General features: G+C 35.8%; 1 protein-coding gene across 7 annotated transcripts in view; it reads left to right on the forward strand.

Moving 5' to 3' along the window:
* Window positions 1-20,687, forward strand: part of LOC145690091 (large proline-rich protein BAG6) — a 122,520-nt gene that overhangs the window by 53,446 nt on the left and 48,387 nt on the right. For 3 of the 7 annotated variants that reach the window (XM_081764640.1, XM_081764646.1, XM_081764641.1), the window contains exons 10-14: window positions 1,202-1,595; window positions 3,082-3,324; window positions 6,684-6,781; window positions 13,507-13,672; window positions 19,710-19,847. In XM_081764640.1, coding sequence (XP_081620766.1) covers window positions 1,202-1,595; window positions 3,082-3,324; window positions 6,684-6,781; window positions 13,507-13,672; window positions 19,710-19,847 — 1,039 coding nt within the window. The remainder of the gene's footprint in view (window positions 1-1,201; window positions 1,596-3,081; window positions 3,325-6,683; window positions 6,782-13,506; window positions 13,673-19,709; window positions 19,848-20,687) is intronic. The other 4 variants (XM_081764642.1, XM_081764643.1, XM_081764645.1 and 1 more) reach the window with 4 other exon arrangements.

Raw genomic sequence — 20,687 nt, forward strand, 5'->3', positions numbered from 1 at the left:
TTTCATATAATTTAGATTAACTAATTTTTTCGTCTGTGTTTTGAAGTGTGGGATTTATGGATGAACAGAACCTATAACTTTGTTTTAGTGGGCACAGTACAGTGTGTATCAAAAAGAATCTTCCGATTTTAAACAAACGTAACTGTGCAGGTTTCTAACCGTTTTGAACCAACAGTGACTCATTGGAAAGATGAAATTCCCGAGTTTCTCGTATTGCCAGTAATTACAGCAACGCGCTTCCTTCCCGCAGTATTTGTCAGAGAGTGGTGACTGCACAGCATTCATTTTGCGTTCTACGCTTGGCGAAGTGTGAATCCGTAACCGTTAAGTATGCATTTTATTGATAATACCCTGGTGTTACAGCTCCTACTGCTTAGAGCATTAGGCTATGGTATAAACAATTCCAGGGCAAGGGTTATTTCTGTAAACGGAAATTAGTGGTTGCCTTCGGCGTATATCAGATCAGATCTAGAAATGATAGCAAAATCTCGAGAATTTTAACTACCGTATGGACATATGCCGTGCATCCCAGGGGGATCACATTGAGCACCTATAGATTTGCATGTGGGAAAAAATAAAACTTAATGATTATTTTTGTAATATGAAATTAAATTAATCTGAAATATCTATTCTATACTATGAATACTATTTACATTTTAAATTGGATGATTCTTTTTGAAACAATCTGTAATAATGAAAGATGCATTGAGAAAAGGTTCCAGAGATGACCTGAAACAGTGTGCCGTTATGATTCTCAAATCTAGGATGCAAGGTAGGAGCAATTTTGTCGAAGTTCATTGTTTAACCGTCAAAGGTTTAGAAACAAACTGGCTATTTCTGATAATTTTTTTGTTTGTGTATAGTTTAACGTCTCACGATTATGCACCGAGCCTAAGGAAGATTGTCATAATCAGATGGATGATTATGATGGAATGAAGAAAGTGGGATGAAACGGGAAAGCTCCGCGAAAAATCCACTCATACAATACGATGTTTGTTCACCCCATCTCTTAACTATGTAATGTTAAATAATAAAGTAACATAGTAGTGTATTTAGATTTTATTAAAATCCCTATTATTTCTGTGTCTTTGAAATCACTGACATCTTTTACTTCTTTACGTAACAATATTTCCTTTTATAATTGCTTGCTTGTATGAATCCTTCCAGAATAGATAACAAAATACATTATTTTTTATTCCAGGCTCAAATTAATGTGATGGCTAATAGAAATAACGCTAATAATGGCTCCCAATCCGTTCCAACGTCAACAGAGAGTGGAGGACTTCCAACCAGCGTCGCTAATGCACAGCCTACAACACAGCCTGCAACTGCAAATCAGCCTGACTCTCAGACGAGCGTTCCTCCGCAGCCGCCACCACCTCCACCGCAACCACAACCACAACCATCAGCTGATTCTCAGCCTCAAGGACAAACTCCGTCGGGTCCTCAACCAACTATAAATATCACACCAGGCAATTTGGAGTTCTTTATGGAAGTCGGGCCGGGGAGCATCACGATTGATTCTCTTCAGGCCACCGTTGTGACCAATGGCAATTCAGGAAGTGGAACGACTGGAGGCACCACCGAACCTATTGGTATGATACTGAAGTTTTTATGTTGTCTGCATGCGTTTTTAATGAATTATATTATTGAATTACATGTATTAATGAATTGTATTTACTTTTCTGTGCGAAGTGTTTATCTTTACTCCAGATTTCGGCATCATATATTCCTGGTGTCATTGTTTAAACTAATTAAATCAGAAGATAAACACGAGTTGCTGCGTGGAATCATATTTTCATTGTCTTCTTACTCCTGCGTTTTATCATGTCTGTAACTGCTATAAAATGCGCTACAAGTAGTTTTGAGGCCTATAATTAAAATTCAACACAAAATGTGAAAAAGTAAACAATAAAATTGAAAATGTAGCTGGTGCAGAGCATTGAAGGTGGATATTAGTGGCACACCAGATACGTTTTCATAACGTATATAAGTATATACAAAGTTCAATGAAGCTGCTCACTTAGTTAGCTTACAAAGGACATCACCCAATTGTCCGGCTCCGATTTCAATGATTTTTTTTTTTTTTTCTGATAGAAGACATATATTCATTATTTGTGATGTCAGTAATTTTTGCCATGGTGCATGTTTTTTATTTTTCTATGATTTTTAAGAGTTGTGATGTGGTTATTACAGATTACTGCAGAAGTCCCTTACTACCCTTTGTAAACGGAGTCTTAATGAAAGAACAACCATGTAGATACATATAAGGCCTAGGGGGAAGTCGTATGGTAGGTATGACCTTGACGGCAGCCATCTTGAAATCCGCCATTTTGAATTACGGTCAAGTTTTTTAAATGGGAATAGGGTAATATGATACATAATTTCGGGCTAGAATTTAATCAGGAAGACAATGGTGAAGTTAGTTTTAAGATACGCCCTTTTGGGGAAACTTAACAGGAGTATTAATTGTTTATGCTTACTATGTGCGTAAATCCCTTACCTCCCCTTCTAACCCGCATATTAATGATAATAAGTGGATAAAAGCTTCGGTAATACATATTATGCCTAGAGGGAAGTGATACGGTAAGGATATCCTAGACGGCAGCCATCTTGAAACCCGCCATTTTGAATTAAAGTGAAGTTTTGAAAAATGAAAACCATAGCATGTGACACCTAATTTTAATAGTAAAATTTTGTTTTCTTGTGTTTTCTAAATTTATCACGTTTTTTTAAGTTGCGATTTGTCAGTTCATGAATAGTGTTGGGATAAGATCCAGCAATCTTTCCGAATTTTGAAGACTTGCCATGTAATTATTTATTTCCTATGCCATGTAATTATTTATTTCCTATACCTGCCCTTCAAAAACTCGTTTACTGGCATGAATCATCGCACAACGAAACAACTCCAACTTTGCATCCAGGTAATACCGAAGACATAGCTTGTAATGGATAGTAGATGATACGAGAAATCAAATGAAAAGTCATTTCAAAAAGGAAAACTAAATATGATTGTTGTGTAAACCTATATTTATATTTATTTATGTAAATTATTATCATCATTATTATTATTTATTTTAGATACGCAAGGAGCTTTTCCATGGGGAGGACCACCTCCAGAATTCATCCAAAATTTGGTGCATGCTGTAGCGGGACAAGTAATCGGGAGACAGAGCACAGGAAATGGAGTGAGCAGTGGAGCCGTGGGTGGACAGAATAGTCAAGCGCGAGGTAACACAGCTACTCATCCCACTACTTCAACTCAGACAAGATCTACTTCTCGACCTCATGTGCAGCTAGCTCCTACTCTTCAAGGTACTAGACGTACGTATGTATTGATCTATTCATATCCACGTCGTGCACAGAGGCTAGCCGGGATGGCCTGCTGTTAACGAGAAGCGAGCCCGAACATATAGTCGAACAAGGTGGGGTTTATTTACTCGGATATTTCGATATTATTATTTTGCACGTGTAGAAACCGAAGTTACGTTAAAAGAGATTGCTTTGCTCAACTAATCATTTTTGTCAATAATAAAACACTTCATTATGCCTATATAATTATTCTGTAAATATTTCTCAACAAATCTTCTGTTTATTTCCTTGAAAAAAAAAAAAATACAGCAAGACACCACTCCATTAGTCAAAATTATATGCACAGAGATTTCTATCATGTGATAAATGGAGTATAATCAGTCTAGAAAATATTCGCTTAACTAGTTTGTCAGAAACTAAAATAATTATAGTAAAGTAACTGAAAAAGCAAAAAGCGATGAGCATTCACTGACCAGTAACCACTTACAAAATATAAACGTAGCAAGTGTTGTACTTCATATTTTCTTTGAGTATTTGCTTTCTCGGAATAGCAATGTGTAAGAAACTTCAAAGTAACTTAAATTTTTTAAGTAAAATTGTTGATGATACTATATCAATTCTTATCCAAATTCACACACCTTCTTTTTTGTTGAAGTTAATTTTGTGTTTGTTTTTGACAAATTAATTAATGTGAGTGCGTTCTAAACAGTGGTTATATCCACGTTTTCGAATTACTAAGTTATAAAATCTGAGCAATTAATTTTGACTATTGGGAATGTGAGTTGTTTGACGTTAGTTTTTTCTCTGTATATTGTGACCGACAAAGGAAACAGAAGAGTTCTTGGAAATTTTGACAGGACAAACATATAGGCATGGCAAACTGTTTTATTATTAAGTTAATAATACTTTGGCAGATACTCTTTTATTATTATTATTTCTTTAGAAGTGTGCGTTTTCGTTCGCAAAACTGGCAGTAATTGTGATTGCTTAAGTAGCTATCTACGTTGTTCCTGTGCTCATGGAAAACTTCTGGAATAATTTTTTCATTTTCAACATGCTTGAAAGTATTTGAAATTGGTAAATTGTTGAAAGTGATAGAAATTCGGTGGTTGAAATATGGTTAAAAAAAAAAGAAAACACAGTTACAACTTCGAACCGTCAGTATTTATTCCTGTGCTAATTTTTTGTTTGTTAAATGCTTATAACAGAGCGTCTGGGCTTTTGACAGGAGTGTCATAAAAGAGAATAACATAGACTCTCCTTTCTTCTCCATGTCATGATAAAATTGGAGAGATGAACTGGTTGTATCTTGTTAGATGCTTTGTCCATCTAAATCCGCATATGGTTCATGTTGGCTGCGTACAAACGAGAGATGTCTTTCTGATAGATTAGGCTATGATTGATTTCTGGAAATAGGCAGAATTCACCGTCACGTTTTTGTTCATCTTACGTACCTTTAACTTCCTCTTGTAACCGTATCCTTGGAACTGGCGGTAAAACGCGACACCCCCTTGTCAGAGATCACGGTACGTAATTGGCCAAATGTCATCATTACACATAGGACAAATGTGACAAGTCTTCAATTTTGACCCCGCGAAGTTGCTTTGATACAATTTGGCACACCATATTAATAACGATGGCAGTTTCATATTTCTGGCGTAACTACACGGGTGAAGAAGCGTTGCCAAATCGGTCGAATGTAAACCAGTTAACCTTCTGTATTAGTAGATTGTCTCTACAAGAAATTGTTGCAAGATTGCTCGTCAATTCACACTTGCCTAAGTGTAAGTAATGTGCTAAGATTGTTGTCATGCTACCTCAGTTGCAGACTACATGCGCCCGTGTCTGGACTGACATGTAGTGGAACATCCTTCAGTAAGTCTCGCAGTACGCTCATTTTTTAAATGAAATAGATATAACTGGAGGACGTTCGAAACACCATTTTGATCAGTATTCAGACATCGAGCACCTGTTTGCGCGCTCTGCAGGTCTTGTTCGAGCCCTAAAATATTGAAATTACCGGAATTTTGTAATTGAAAAAGCAAAGGAGAGCCATGGTTTATATATTTTTCTCATAAAACACACAATTTTGTAAAATGCTATTACAGCCATGCCATTTGTATAACTGCTCCATTTCATCTTTGTCACATCACGCACAGTATCTGTCTTCTTTTGCTTAGTACCATTCAGATCCAATTGCGTGGTAGTCTGATCTAGGGCTAGAATGCGTCTTTGATTCTGGGAGTCCTGGGTTCGATTCCCAGTGAGAGCATTGCGGCATTTCGATTGCCATCTCACACTGTAGATCCGCGTCTCGTATAGCGTCAATACTGAAAAGGAACGCTAAACTCTCCATCTATCCAACCAACCAACTGTAGCGTGATCCAGCTCTGTGAGACGAGATAGTGTGATGAGGAATGGTCAATACTGTGAAGGTTGATCTTACGTGATGGTTTGTGTCCAACTGCACCGGATGCAAGTCCCACGATAATAATAGTCCCTGTCTTTCATAACCTCGGTGTTGCGTAAAGACCCAAAACTCAATTAATATAGACCAATGTACTGCTTGAATTCGACCGCGATTCGTAATCTTCAACATTAGTTGGCTCTATGCTATCCAACCAAATTTTGTCTTCAACACATATATATTCCACATTGACTTGACACCATGTCTTCCGTTCCAAGCGCTGCTATTGGCTGAAGGAATTCCATTCCCTTTCTCTCACTTAGCAACTGCTGAACCCTTATTGGCTCTACGCGTGGGTATGTCGAGGGTGAGAGCTTTAGCTCGCATTTTTTGCCACGTCTTAAAACATTTTGGCAGCACTATAGCTGGCTCTATGCCATCCAACCAAACTTTGTCTCTAAATTTATGATGATAATGTGATCTTACTTAGACAAATATTAATCGAAACATCTTTTACTATATAATATGCACAATTTCTTCCGCATTGATTTTAATATAATACAAGGAAAAATACATATGTTCGCATGGCTAACTTCGATTCGAATTATTTTTTATATCTAGTATATGTTATTCTAATACAATAGTTACAGATTCGTTATTTTTATCTTTCCTGAACTGTAATAATTTTGCATTTCTTAAAAAAAATAAAAAATAAAAATTGTTGTAAGGTGGATCTTACTGATAATGTAATTACATACAGTGTATAGTTTCTGTTGCCGTATATTTTGTAAGATTTATGAATTAAATATTTGAAAATTCATTTGGAAAAAAAAAGTAGGCTTGCTGAATCTAATTTTTAAAGTTCTTGTCAATAATACTGTGCAGAAATAGCGATTTAGATCAACTTTTGCACGTTAAACTTGGTAAAGCCGTTTTTTGTGTACAAATTACTCGTTTATTTCAGGTTTGGGTTCGAACAATTTTGATCCATTCTTACCTTGCAATTCCCACCACATCCGATCACCTAGACGACGCACCAGACCTAGACAGAGAACAGTAAGGGTAACTTCTTTATTGTTTCTTTTTTGCCTCTTAGATAGTAAGTAGGTATTAAACGTAATGCAGAGGAAGCTTTATTTTCAGTTTTTAAAAAAATCACTTAGTGTATTGCGTAAGAGCTGTTAAATTAAATTCAGGAATGCGTCTAAATATTAATACCAAGTCTTTCATGGTAACCTCTACCTTCGTCATACTGATATACAATATACCTGATATTTCTGATAACTCTGTGAATGGATTTAAAGTGAATTAATGAGTTCAAATAACACACAAAAAGTGAGTGAGTGGACCGGGATCTCTGGCATACCGTGCCGATGCGTTATCCATTACGTCACCCAGTCCGCTTCCCAGAACAACCACGCACTCTCACACTCTCGAAGTCGGTCCTCTTATCTCGGACCACGTGGGTTGTATCACAGATCACTGCTTTGATTGGACAATCCTGTGTCCATGTACCAATCACCTTATGACGGTTGTAATTTCACATATACTAATGAAAAAACTAAACGTATTTTTTAAGAGGCCAGATCTTCTATAGGTGCGGATTCTGTAACACACACAGTGAAAAAGTGACTAACTGGACCGGGACTCGAACCCGTGACCTCCGGCATACCGTGCCGATGAGTTTAACCCTCTAATCCTCTGCCGGCAAGCATAACTATACCGGTGAATAATTTTTCATAATAGAATGATTGGATTAGGAACATTAGTGTATTTAAAACTATTGTATTTTCTACAAACTACCCATCATGGTATGGTTTATATATTTTGTTCAGGATGTTACAGGTAAGCTTAACCATGCATGAAATGGTTTTTCATTATGTGATGGGAGTCAAAATGTGATTGAAACAGCAGCGTGTATTATATAAATAAATAAGCCGCTGACGAAGGTTTGTTTCCGTTGAAAATTCCGGCATTAATAAATATTTAGCATTCCTGACCTTAGTGTACTTGTTATAATCATGCTTCAGTTTAGTTCCCTCAATAGCTACATATGAGCTAGTTCCGTGTGGAAAGAATAGCGGCAGAAAAGTACATTTTCGTCATTAGTACAATTACTGTTTTTGATTTGTAATAATTATAGTATATTTCATACAAGCTTTTTTTCAGTAGTTTCTTTACCGTGCAAAAGTTATTCGTCAGGTCGTTAGGGCTATTGAGTAAACTACTCATCTCTTGTTGCCTGTAGTTTTAGGTTCGACTCTCAGTAGGAGCCTAGTCTCCATTGTCCTACAAGATATGAAATTTTCAGTAATTATTCAAATACAGTGGTAAGTAACCTCAAAACTATGGTTAAGATTCAACACTTACCTAAAGCATCCGTATGAACAAATGATAATCGCAGTTCCATGTGATTTTTTTTAAATACTTATTTTGCTTAAAGAACTAATTTTGAAAAATAGCATAGGTTGTGGATTTTTTTTTTTTTTTTTTTTTTTTAATAGATGGGGTAGTGTTCTCATTTCCAGGATTCATACTTAAAGAAAATAAGCGCTGACGTATTATTTACGTATGTACAAAAAGTAAATCATTTTTCTTCATTTAGTCATGAATGAAGTATTTGTAACTAGTTCACGGCTTTATGAATCAATGAAAACTGCAACCTAATGATTGTTAGATCGTTTTTGATTAATTAATCGTTATTATGAATACTGTACCGTTAATAACTCATGATTTTTTCAAATGTTATTCTTCATTTACCTAGAAATATAGATTTTTTTTTTTCGTGGTGAGGTATTTTGAATTACTAAACAACGGCAGGCGTCAGAAATGAAGTCTGTGAGAAATCGAGCTCTCATAATTGTATTTTTTCTTATATATATATATATATATATATATATATATATATATATATATATATAAAATTTGAAGAAGATGCATGTACTTTTTATCATTATTATTGATTTTACTCAAACAACTTGACTTTTGACAATGTTCTATCCATATTTACCTTACGTGCTACACATCGTTTTAAGCTCTTCATTATGTCTTTGCAATAAACTTTCAATTAGCTGTTTCCTTATTGTAGTTTTTGAGATATGTGGACAACTTCATTCTTTTCACTGAATTTCCATTGATTTTAACGTTCATGTTTCGTGACCTTTTTTTTGACTATGTTCCATCCATTTTAGGACAATTTCTTTTTTCGATGTAGAATCTACGTAGTCTGTTCTATATTTAAGCTGATTTTCAGCCATTTCCCTTTTTAGGTTTTAGCATAAAGTGGAGGAATTATTTGTTTCTCAGTGATTTTCCATTGACTTGAATGTTCAATTTTCGTGATTTTTAACTATGTTCCATCCATTTTAGGTTAATTTTGCTTCTGTAATGTACAATCTACTTACTCTCTTCTACATTTGAACTGAATTTCAGCCATCTCCCTCTTTTGGTTTTTGATATAAGTAGAGGAATTATTTGTTTTCATTTATTTTCTGTTGGCATTTATGTTCTTTTTTTTTTTTTTTTTTTTTTTTTTTTTTTACTATGTTCCATCCACTTTCGGACAATTTGCTTTTCGAATATAGAATCTACGTAGTTTCTTCTACATTTAAGATGAATTTCAGCCATCTTCCCCAAAGTCTGTTCACATCATTGCAACTGGATAGGCCCTTTGTTATTGAACTAAACCTACCAGTTTTTGTCATACTCTGAATTTTGTCAAGAATTATATTTTTATAATTAATTTGGTGTGAGGAAATCAATTGTAAAATAAAATAGGCTGTGTTAGGTATAAAACTTAAAGGTAAGAAGACTTACTGCCCGTGTTAGAAAGACCAAGACTATAAGATCTTTCAAAATATAGTTTTTCAACCAATGTACGTATAATACACTCACACTGATGAGGGCGTAAGAATATCTCAAACGTCTGCAGATGCTTTAGTTAATTGTAGGAGTTTTATTATTGGATATCTATCCTATTGTTTCATTAACTAATCTTAACTCCTTAGCAGTAAACACTATTACATTGTATAAATTATTATATAATTAATTTGTTTATGTGCATTGACGACAATGGAACAACATAGAAAAATCTGATTAATTGACTAGACCTCCACTAGACTAGACCCACTTACTGAGTGAACCATGATCACCAATTGAACTAGCGGCATGACTAGCATTATTGAGTTTTGACACTTTATTTCTCAAATCCGAAGTGACCATCTCGTGGCAATTATTTGTGGAGATAATCCTTGACGATGGATATTTTGATTCAGAGTACGGTAAAGTCACAGTACATACAAGTAATTTTCTAATTTTTTATTGCATTTAGTACAATAGATAGGGAATATTGAGACAAAAAAATCGTATTTTAGGGGTTTTAGTGTCTCCACCTATCTAGCTATGAGCTTTCTATTATCCCAGAATTGCTTTATTCCTATAGGTATTAAAAAAAATGTTTACGGTTTAAATATATACTGTCTTTTATTCATGAATGTGAAGGAGATTCCTTGTGGTAATATGGGTAGAATATGCACCTCTGGCACGGGAGATCCTGGCTTGATTTCCGGTGGAAGCTCATGTAGTTCGAACGCTACGTTAAGCTGTAGACCCACGACTCATATAGCCTCGTTGCTGGAAAGGACACTTAACTCCAATCCAACCATGAGTTTAAATCCGGTAAAATTGGAAACAACACAAATGGAGAACGAAAGAAAACTAGGATCATTACCATTGTTTACCCGTCAGTATGTTTTTTTTTTAAAAAAGCAAAGAAGTAAATTCAGAGTAAGAAGATGAACTGTTATGATTGTTAATTCTTCAATGTAGTAATGTTACCGGTCATGTAATTCTTCAAGCAACGTTAACTTTTTTAATGTCGTACTGAAAATAGCGACAAGCCGGTCGCTGAAACCGGCGGTGAAGATTAAAAAGCCGAGTGCTTAAGTGAGTACAAATATTATTATTTGATATGCATCCAATCATTGATTATTGAGTAATTTCTTACTACATATGTTCATGTTATGTTGTTTATAATATCCTAGATCTCCAGAACGAAAAGCTGAATACAAACTGTTTCAAGATTCGGACTTATTAACCCAGATTTACCCTACTATTTTGAGTGTTAGGCGTCATCTGGAATTTATTGTGGGGAGGTTTCGACTGTATCTCCAGAACTTATAAATTTCTTAAGAAATTGACTTCAAATTCGGACTCAACATAGGCGATTTACCCGCCAGTTCTCTGTGTCATGACCTGTTTATCAGTGACGTTGCCAGTAGGGTGGCTGCTACTCAAGAGGTTGGAGCCAGAGTGAGTAAAAAGATAAATAAAATAAAATAAAGAAAGGGAAGAAAAACTGCAATAGAAGGTGGCTTTTCCGTTGGCGAGGTACGAATGGAGCCGCTCATATTTATCTATTTAAAAGTTCCACTTTTTTTTTTTTTTTTTTTTTTTTTTTTATCCACAAATTTTTACATGATATTCTATGGTCTTATGATTAAAGGAGCATTTTTGAAAGTACATTCTCATTTCAAGTGTTTCTTCGGATGAATTTCGTACTGATCCTGCTAAATTTCAATCAGCATACTCAGACAGTAATTTTTACTATGAGATCAGTGTCTCTTGGCAGTATTTGTATCTTCACAATAAATTATGAACACCCACATGGTTACACTGTACAATTCAAATAAAATCTCTTAACTCTAAAAGTGCATGTGGTGAGCTTCTGTAAACATATAATTAGTAAACTCGTCTGTGGGGTGTAAAATCGGGGTTAGTTCGTAGTGGAGGTCATGTAGTGTGGATCTCACGTTAAATTATGGTATAGGTGCTGAAGAGAGACTAAATTCCAAACAACAAGCAAATGTAATAGAAATATTAATTTTGCTTTCTAGGAAAATGCGTTGAAATAAAGTGGTTTGAATACACGTTTTAAAACTTAGTCTAAAACGTATTCAAATATTCAAAGTGAAAATAAAGTTTCTATTTGTAGATATTTAAAAATTCGTTGTATACAAAGTAACCAAAAAAATTCTTGCAAGTTTTGGCGTCCCATTAATTATTCGCTCACAGAGAGGAAGCGAAATAATGCACGTGCCTGCCAAGCTATCGGCAGTTAGTTTGACCTTCAGTAATACAGCCACGTGCACACATTCAGCAGTCATAGCTTGCCCACTGTCGAGAAATTGAGGTATCGAAGCAGCTTGTTCACGTGTGTTTGTTGTATGACTTTGAAGTGGCCTGTTAGCTGCCCCATCAAATCACCGCATATGCCGGGCATTTAGGGAGAATGCTGTGAACGAATGCACCGCGAGGCATTGGTTCAAGAAACTCCATTCAGGAGATGAGTCTTTCAGATGAATCTCAAAGTGGACGATCACATGTGTTGGATGACGAGGCCCTGAAAGCAGCTATCGAGGACGACAGTGGTCTAACGCGTGATGAAGTTACAAAAAGGTTCCATATTTTCGCTGAAACAGTCATACCGCATGGGATAGGGAAGTCAAGTTAAGCAAGTAGGTACTCCACACATTTTCGACAGCCAACAAGAAACAATGAGTGACAGCGTGTTTGTCCTTGCCCATTCAGCACCGGAACACACCCATCTTTGATCGTTTGCTCACTGGTGACGAGTATTGGATTCTGTACGACACTCCTAAGCGTACCAGACACTGGTTGTCACCACGTGACCCTGTTCTTCACATCACAGGACCACCTGTGCACCCACAAAAGGTTATGCTTTCTGTACGGTGGAATATGGTGCATTACGAGTTCCTTCTACTCGTCATACAATCACTACTGACCTTTACTATCAGCAGTTGCAAAGGATGCACCGTACATAGCGGCAGAAGGAGCCAGCATTGGTGAATTGCAAGAGTTCCTCCGCGCCAGTGCCAAGTCACATGTGGCAAAGAGAACCCGAGAGACCCTTCAGCAGCTTGGCTGGGAGATACTGTGCTATGCACCATATTCACCGGACCTTGTGCCAACAGATTACTACAGGTTTCATTCCTTCGACAGTCAACTCCACGGGAGATTTTTCGCAAATGGGAGCGAACTGCTGGATGCACTCATAGACTTGTGTGCATCCATGACCGCCAAGTTTTATCATAAGAGTACAGCTGCAGGAACGTTAGCAAAAGGTGTTGGATGAACCTTCCGCTACGTACCGTCCACTCTGTTGCTCTTTATCACTGCTCTAGAACGACAAGAACTTTTTTGGTTACCTTGTACATATTTGTTCTGTAATTCAGAACAATCTCTAATAATGAATTACGTGCATTTAAAATGTAAGTTTTTCAAGTTCAGTATTTGTTGTAGTTGACAGAACGGATAGTAATCATGGTTCTATGGAAATTTTGGGAGACAGTTGAACTTCGGCGTGCGATTCGGAACCTCATGTTAAACTGCATATACACATCTCATATAGCTTCGGTGTTAATAATAATTAGAAAAAAAAAAAAAAAGTCAAGCAGTTTGCAAAATTTCGTGGCAACACTTTATTTCATAAGGTTATAGTAATGTAAGGAAAAAATTACCAACCATGTTCTGGGAAAACTTCTTAAGTTATACGTGAATTATTTTAATGCACGGGCTTCTTAAAATGGCCTTATTAAACAATAAAAGAAAACATAATGTGTTATGGTTTGAAGTTCCACGTATAGATGCTAGTACAAAGCTTTCCAAAGGAAGATAGAGTACGATTCCACTTATATTCGAAAGGTTTGTAATTTGCCTGTTTTTATGTGTGAAGAAACTTATATTAAAGACACGCATTTGTATTTTAGGTTAGTTTTCAAACAACTCTGTCAGGTAACCAACCACAAGCGACTCAGGAGCAAGGTCAAGAGCAGTCAAACCAGACGCACCAACATCATCATGGAAACTTCCTAAATTTTATTTCCGCGCTTTTCAATTCAGCAAGGAACGGCGGAACGGGAACCTCATCCCCAAGTAAGTACAATGAATAAATTATTTTCTGCTTTTCAGTGTGGTGGGGAGATAGCATAAAGCGGATGTTTTTTTTTAATATACTATGTTTATAGTTATGACATTGTTCTTTAATTGTTTTTTCTTACAGCGCATATCAGACATTGGGGAGTTAGTAATGTCTCCGAAATGTGTAAAAATATTCAGTAAAATTAATAACACAAGTGAATTTTAATTAGTTAATTACAATGATCCTCTTTCTTTCAGAGAAAGCAAAAATTCAAATTGGCTGTATTCCATAAAATATTTCGAGAGTCGCGTTTGAGTGGTAGAGCTCTCACCTCAGTTGCTTGTGGTTTGATTTAATTAGAAGCCATCCAAGCTTGTTGCAAACAGCATCGCATCCGTGAGTTTTCTCTGGGTTCTTCCATTTCCTCCTACATTATTATTCCTCGAATTCTTTCACAATATTTACATTTATCATCCTTCTCCTTCAGTCTGCAGGTAAAAATCATGGGACATAAAACTGAAACATGTCATTTCATTTTTCCCTTTTACAATAATCTTTCCTGACAGTTAAAAACGAATTTTGATTATTCTATTACAAAGTTTGATGCAAGGTAAGTAAGCATCTATAGCTTATAATCAGTCCTGTGCGATTTTCATTCACATAATGTCATATTTCAATAACAACTGTGATATTGTTAGGCCAAATACAGGGTGTCTACTGACCTGGAAAACCTTGAAAACCTGGAATTAGCCTGGAATTTACTTTTGGACCTGGAAAACCTGGAAATAGCCTGGAATTGGACAAGGAACCTGGAATTTTTAAAAATGTTTTTGAAATATTGTCTTTGGGATTGGTATGGAATAAGTATATTTTTGTAAAATGCAAGAAAGTTATACACTGCAGCATAAGTTAAAAGCCAATAATAACTTATTCAGTGGAAACGTAGTTGAGAAAGATAGACAGACGTGAGCAAAGTGCAGGCGGTGAATGTTTTTGGAAAGTATGTTGAGGGTACAAGAAGTGAATGAATAAGATTTTATTTGTTTGGCATGGTCGTTGTGACTAATAGTGACTAAAAAAAGAGCTAAATTAGTCCCCGATGATGAGAGTAAGGTAATTGAAAAAGAAATTTCATGATCTATTAAGTTTGTGTCTTACACAGGGGATACTGACATACAAGCCAGAAGCTTTCTCTGTAGTTCCTGCTTATTTGCATAGTATGAATCAAGCTTATTTGCTGCTTTGTAAAGACATTGCTTTACATGTTTCTGTAGCAAGAGTAGTAGACAAGTCTGGAACAACGTTCCGCTTATACTCCTGTGCCGAAGCTTTTTAACAGGAGTCCAAGCCCGCGTATGTCGCAGTGAACACCATTCCCGGTGGCCGAAAGGTGTATCACCGGAAAAAAGTAAAATTGCCCACATCTTAACGGAGTTACTTTTTGTATTTACTAGTCTTGCAATGCAGTCTAGAAGTAAATGCAGAGAAAACTAAATACATGGAGGTGCTTCTGGAGCGGAATACAGCAAATTATGGATGCGTTAAAATATTAAATAATACTTTTGATAAAGTGGATAGTTTCAAATATCTAGGGTCAATATTAACAGAGGAAAATCATATTCACGGAGAAATTAAATGTCGACTAAAAGCAGGGAATTCGTGTTACTATTCGGTTCAAAATCTCTTGTCGTCACGAATTCTGTCGAGGAATTTGAAGCTTAAAATATACAAAACTATAATCATGCCTGTTGTTTTGTATGGCTGCGAAACATGGTCACTTACTCTGAGGGAAGAACATAGACTGAAAGTATTTGAGAACAAGATCCTGAGACGAATATTCGGACCCAAGAGGAACGGAAGTGGGGAATGGCGGAAACTTCATACCGAGGAACTACATAATTTATATGGTTTACCCAACATTGTTAGGGTCGTCAAGTCTAGAGGCTTAGGTGGGCGGGTCATGTAGCTAGAATGGAAGAAAGTAGAAACGCTTTCAAAGTCTTGACTGGAAGACCAATCGGAAAACGACCATTAGGAAGACTAGGCGCAGGCAGCGTCTTCCAGTTCAGTGACTGGCACAGCAAAAACTAGTGGTGTAATAAAGAGTTATCTTATCAAAGATCAAGTGACGAAAGCAGAAATAATCTGGACATTACACAAAGGTACAAGTTATGCATCGGCCAGAAGCCAAGTGAGTGCAACGGATTTGTTTCGTTTAATGTTTTCTGAGTGTGAAGTCGCTAAAAAATATGCAGTTATACAAAGACAAAATAGGTTATGTCATCACCTTTGGATTGGGTCCATACTTCCCACAGAAGTTACTTCGTGAACTACAACATTGTGAATTTTTTGCAGTATCGTTCGACGAAAGCCTAAACACTACCTTACAGAAAAATCAAATGGACTTAGTAGTTCATTTCTGGCACAGTGACGAAAATAAAGTTTTTAACACGTTATTTAACATCAGTATTCCTCGGACATGTTACTGCCCAGGATTTGTTAAGTGCATTTATAAATACTTTCAAGGACAAGGGTCTCGATTTTTGTAAGTTACTCCAGGTTTCTCCTGATGGCCCCAACGTAAATTTGAAATTTCTGAGTGATTTGAAGGCCTGTCTGAGTGAAGAAAATGGCGAAGGTCCACAGCGTTTGGAGATAGGAACGTGCTCTTTACATATTGTTCATGGGGCTTTTAAGACTGCGCATACCAAAGCTGGTTGGAATGTGACAGAGTTTTTGAGAGCGTTGTACTATTTATTCAAGGACTTCCCTTCAAGAAGAGCAGGTTTCATGGCAGCATCTGGAACAGCAGTTTTCCCTCTTAAATTTTGTTCTATTAGGTGGGTGGAGAATTCTAAAGTTATCAACCGTGCCATAACTATGATTCCTGCCTTAAAAGTTTATGTTGATGCAGTAAAAACAAAACCTCCTGAACATCAAACTTCTCTAAAGTAAAAGCCCACATCTCTGATGTACTGTTGCCTGCTAGATTAGGGTTCCTTCAGTCCGTATCTGTAGAACTAGAAGAATTCCTCACTAAGTACCAGACAGACAGTCCATTACTACCGTTTCTACGGAATGACGTAAACACGTTGCTTCGTAGTTTAAGCCGCTTCGTGAAAGATGATGTCTTAAAAGTAGCTAAAACTTCAAAAAAGTGACTTCAATAGGTATTTTTGATAAGGACATCTTAAAACTACTTAATCTAGTTGATGATGGATTTTCTGCAGTTACATCGCTTAAAGGAGTGAAGGATGTTGATATATTGAACTTTAAGAAAGAATGCAGAAAATTCTTGCAAGAACTGTGTAAAAAACTTATGCTAAAATGTCCTTTAAAATACAGTGTAACAAGAGCCGCAAATTGCTTGTCTCCAGAAACTGTGACCAACGAAACTGTTCGTGACTCACGTATCACATTGGCCCTAGAGGCATTTGTCGAGAAGGAACAAATAACACCTGTAAATGCTGATATGGTGAAACGGGAATATATAGAAGTTTGTTCAGACCAAGACACAGCACGAAAACTGTCAAATTTCAGTTAAAAGTGACAGATTAGACGTTTTTCTCCATCTGTTAAGTAAAGAAGGTGTCTCCAATGCGTTTTTAAACATTCATGCATAAGATATGTATACTTTTCCATAGCAACGCAGCAGTGGAAAGGAGTTTCTCCATTAACAAAGAGTGCATTGTTGAAAATCTCCAAGAGGAGTACTTGATTGCCCAGAGAAGTGTGTTGGATGCTGTGCGTGTTGCTGGTGACATATGTAAATGAATATCACAAAGAGTATGATCCAGTATGTGAGGAATGCATCAAGCAAAAGAAATGAATATCTGAAAGACCGCGGTGAAAAAGAAGACAGAGCAGCTTGAGAAAAGAAAGATATTAAGAAGAAAATAAAAGAGTAGGAATTAAAGAAGAAAAGAATACTAACTGACGCCGAAGCAGAAGTAGATGCGTGGAAGAACGGGCGAAAAAGTTAAAAAAAAAAAAAAAAAATGTAGAAGTTAAATGTCAAAAACTGTTCACTGTGAAAGTTATTTTCTATATTTGTTCATATAATGTGCTTGGTTCCATAACATTTTCAGTTTTTTAAACTTCCATGTTACAATACATTTTTAAATAAAATATAACTGATGGCCAGTACCCATCCAAGAAGAATGTGCAGTAACGTTTAACAATATGGACTACTTTGTGTTAAGAATTTGTATTATATATGATCATTTTCTTTTTACTTCTAAACTAATACTAGTTTGACAAAAATGGCGGGAAAATAGCTTACTCACCGCTAAGTCCTACCAGTACTTAGTATAAAATACCACAAGAGTACTTTAAAGGGGAATGCTTGTAGTAAAATACTCTTGTCGTATTTTATCCCATAACTTAGCGGTGAGTAAGATTTTTCGCGCCATTTTGTCATTATTCAACAACACTCACGTGCTACTACTATAATATTAGTTTATTTGAAGTAATGCTTTTGACAAAAAATTACTATTATACAGGGTGAACCTTAACTAAACCGATAAACTTCGGGAGATGATTTCCGAGCCCGAAACAAGAAAAAAAGTCCTCTAACTTTTCTCTACGGTACATAGTTTTGGAGCTACAGGGTGCCGAAAGTGTGGAAAAAATGAACTTCCGAGGCCTATATTTTCAAACCTATCCAATGTAGAGAGTACAGCTTAATATCTCTTTAAGGAAATCTTATCTGTTCTGAACATGTGATTTCCTTTGTGAGATTTTAAGCAGCACTCTCTACTTTAGATAATTTTGGAAATATAGGTGTCGGAAGTTCATTTTTCCACACTTTCGGCACCTTTTAGCTCGGAAACTATGCGCTCTGGAGAAGAGTTAAAGAGGATTTTTTTTTCTTGTTTGGGTGCCGAGAATCATTTCCCGAAGTTTGTCGGTTTAATTAAGGTTCACCCCTGTATAGTATTCCTACATTAGGATATTTAAAGCTACTGCACATTTCTCTCAACCGGTCTTCTGGTAGGGGATATTTTAATTAAACATTTTCTTGTGTAAAATGTTTTGAGAACCTACATTTCAGTCATTTTTTTCTTTTCATCTTGTCACTTAAAGAAACTGTCACTTGCCATATATGCATTCTCTAATTGTCACTTAAAGAAACTATCACTTGCCATATGCATTCTCTAATTATAACCAGTTTTTGTTAAGAACCATATAAAATTGCATTAACTTATACGTGTTACAATAAATGTCACTTTACTGAATAGACCTGGAAAAAAAGGAAAAATAAACCTTGAAAACCTTGATAAAACCTGGAATTTGAAAATGAACATTTAGTAGACACCCTGAAATAAGTCTAAAGCTGAAAGAAAAAAAGAAAGAAAGAATTTCAGGAATGATAAAAAAAATAGATCAAAAATGCGATCTTGGCCAAGCATTTTAGGAATGATCCAAAAAATGCATCAAAAGATTGTGATATTGGCCCAACAATTAATTTTTGGATCAGAGGCCACAAATTTTTTGAACGGCCCTTAAATCGCATTTTCGTATTTACTACGGAATAGGCACATCGTACTGAGTTAAGTAATGGTTTGCTACACTACATGTAGTTCTCCAGATATAAGACCTACAAGAAAATTTTTGATTGGAATATATTGGATCTTTTGATCCAAAAATTGAAAATGAAAGAACAGATGGTGGCTTTTTTTTTTTTTTTTTTTTTTTTTCTACCACTGCCATCATCTCGATTTCCTCCCCTCTATGTCTGAGCGAGAAAGCTCATAGTGTATTTCATTAGTATAGCAATTGTTTTAGTATTTTCTGATAAGTAACTATGTAAAATTATAACCATTATATAATTTTATAAATATAAATTTAAAATGGATATCTGTCTGTTGTAACTTAATTGAAAGTTTTCAGAAATTATAAATGACTCCATTAGATGTACATGATCGAATAAATTTAGTGTATTTCATTGTATTATTCTAAAGATACGATAGAAGAATTTTCAGTGTGTGATCTTACTGATCACATAGATGTAGGGAATCTTAAAAAAAAAAATGATCTTTGTGTTCTTAGGGCCTCCACCTACTCCAAATCCCTCACCAGCTGCTACAAGGAGCACATCAACTACAAGCCCTGGAGAAGAGCCATTGTTTCAACATCAACCAAACATTTCATTGGAGGGTTCTATAATGCAACTTTTGAATCAATTAAGTAAATAATTTGATTAACTCTCGCGCTAGTAATACTATAGATAATGCACTATTGTCAGTGGAAAGTAGTTCTGTGTGTATTAAATGTTCACCGGTTTTCTTGCAACATTCTCTAGATATTGATTGTAAAGTGTAGTCTGTTTTTGAAGTTCATCACAAAATATTCCTTGCTTTTTTATAATTGAACTTAATTTAAAAGAAATATCCGAAACTCTAGTAACTTACAGTCTGGCACATTGATTGAATTTCACCACGTATAAATAGTAAGTACAACAAGCTATGTTTATTGCATACTCAGCTGATTCGTTGGAGGTGAAAAGAAGAACATATTTATAGAATTATCTTGATATTTAAGTAGCCCTGGATATTATCTTTAGATGTTATAGGGAAACATAATTTAAATTAGGCGAAATAAAGAAACAAACATAACGAACAAAAGTAGCGTGAAACTACCATATCTTTAATCCCTTAAATTGAAATATATTCCTTTCCACCCATCACATTCCTTACCAATCTTTTAATTGTACACAATGTGTTCAGTAAGTTCCGGAACTACCTCAAAATAATATAGTAATGATACCAGAAAAATATCCCCCCTAGGAACGCCCGAGGAAAGTCTGCCACAGGAATGCTGTTCAGTAATGCGGAAACCAGTCGAACACTTTGCTTCGACTAAGACAATTATTTCCACACGTATTCTGCATCATTCTGTACGTTTCAGTTGTGGTTTTAACGCATTTAACACAAAACTTGATTGGAGCACGTTGCTCCATTCTCTTAACACTGATAACGAATAAAGAAAACAGGTAACGCATAAACACAAGGAATAAGGAATGTAACG

The sequence above is a fragment of the Thermobia domestica genome, chromosome 7, assembly GCF_964235325.1.
Source record: "Thermobia domestica chromosome 7, izTheDome1.hap1.1, whole genome shotgun sequence".
NCBI lineage: Eukaryota > Metazoa > Arthropoda > Insecta > Zygentoma > Lepismatidae > Thermobia > Thermobia domestica.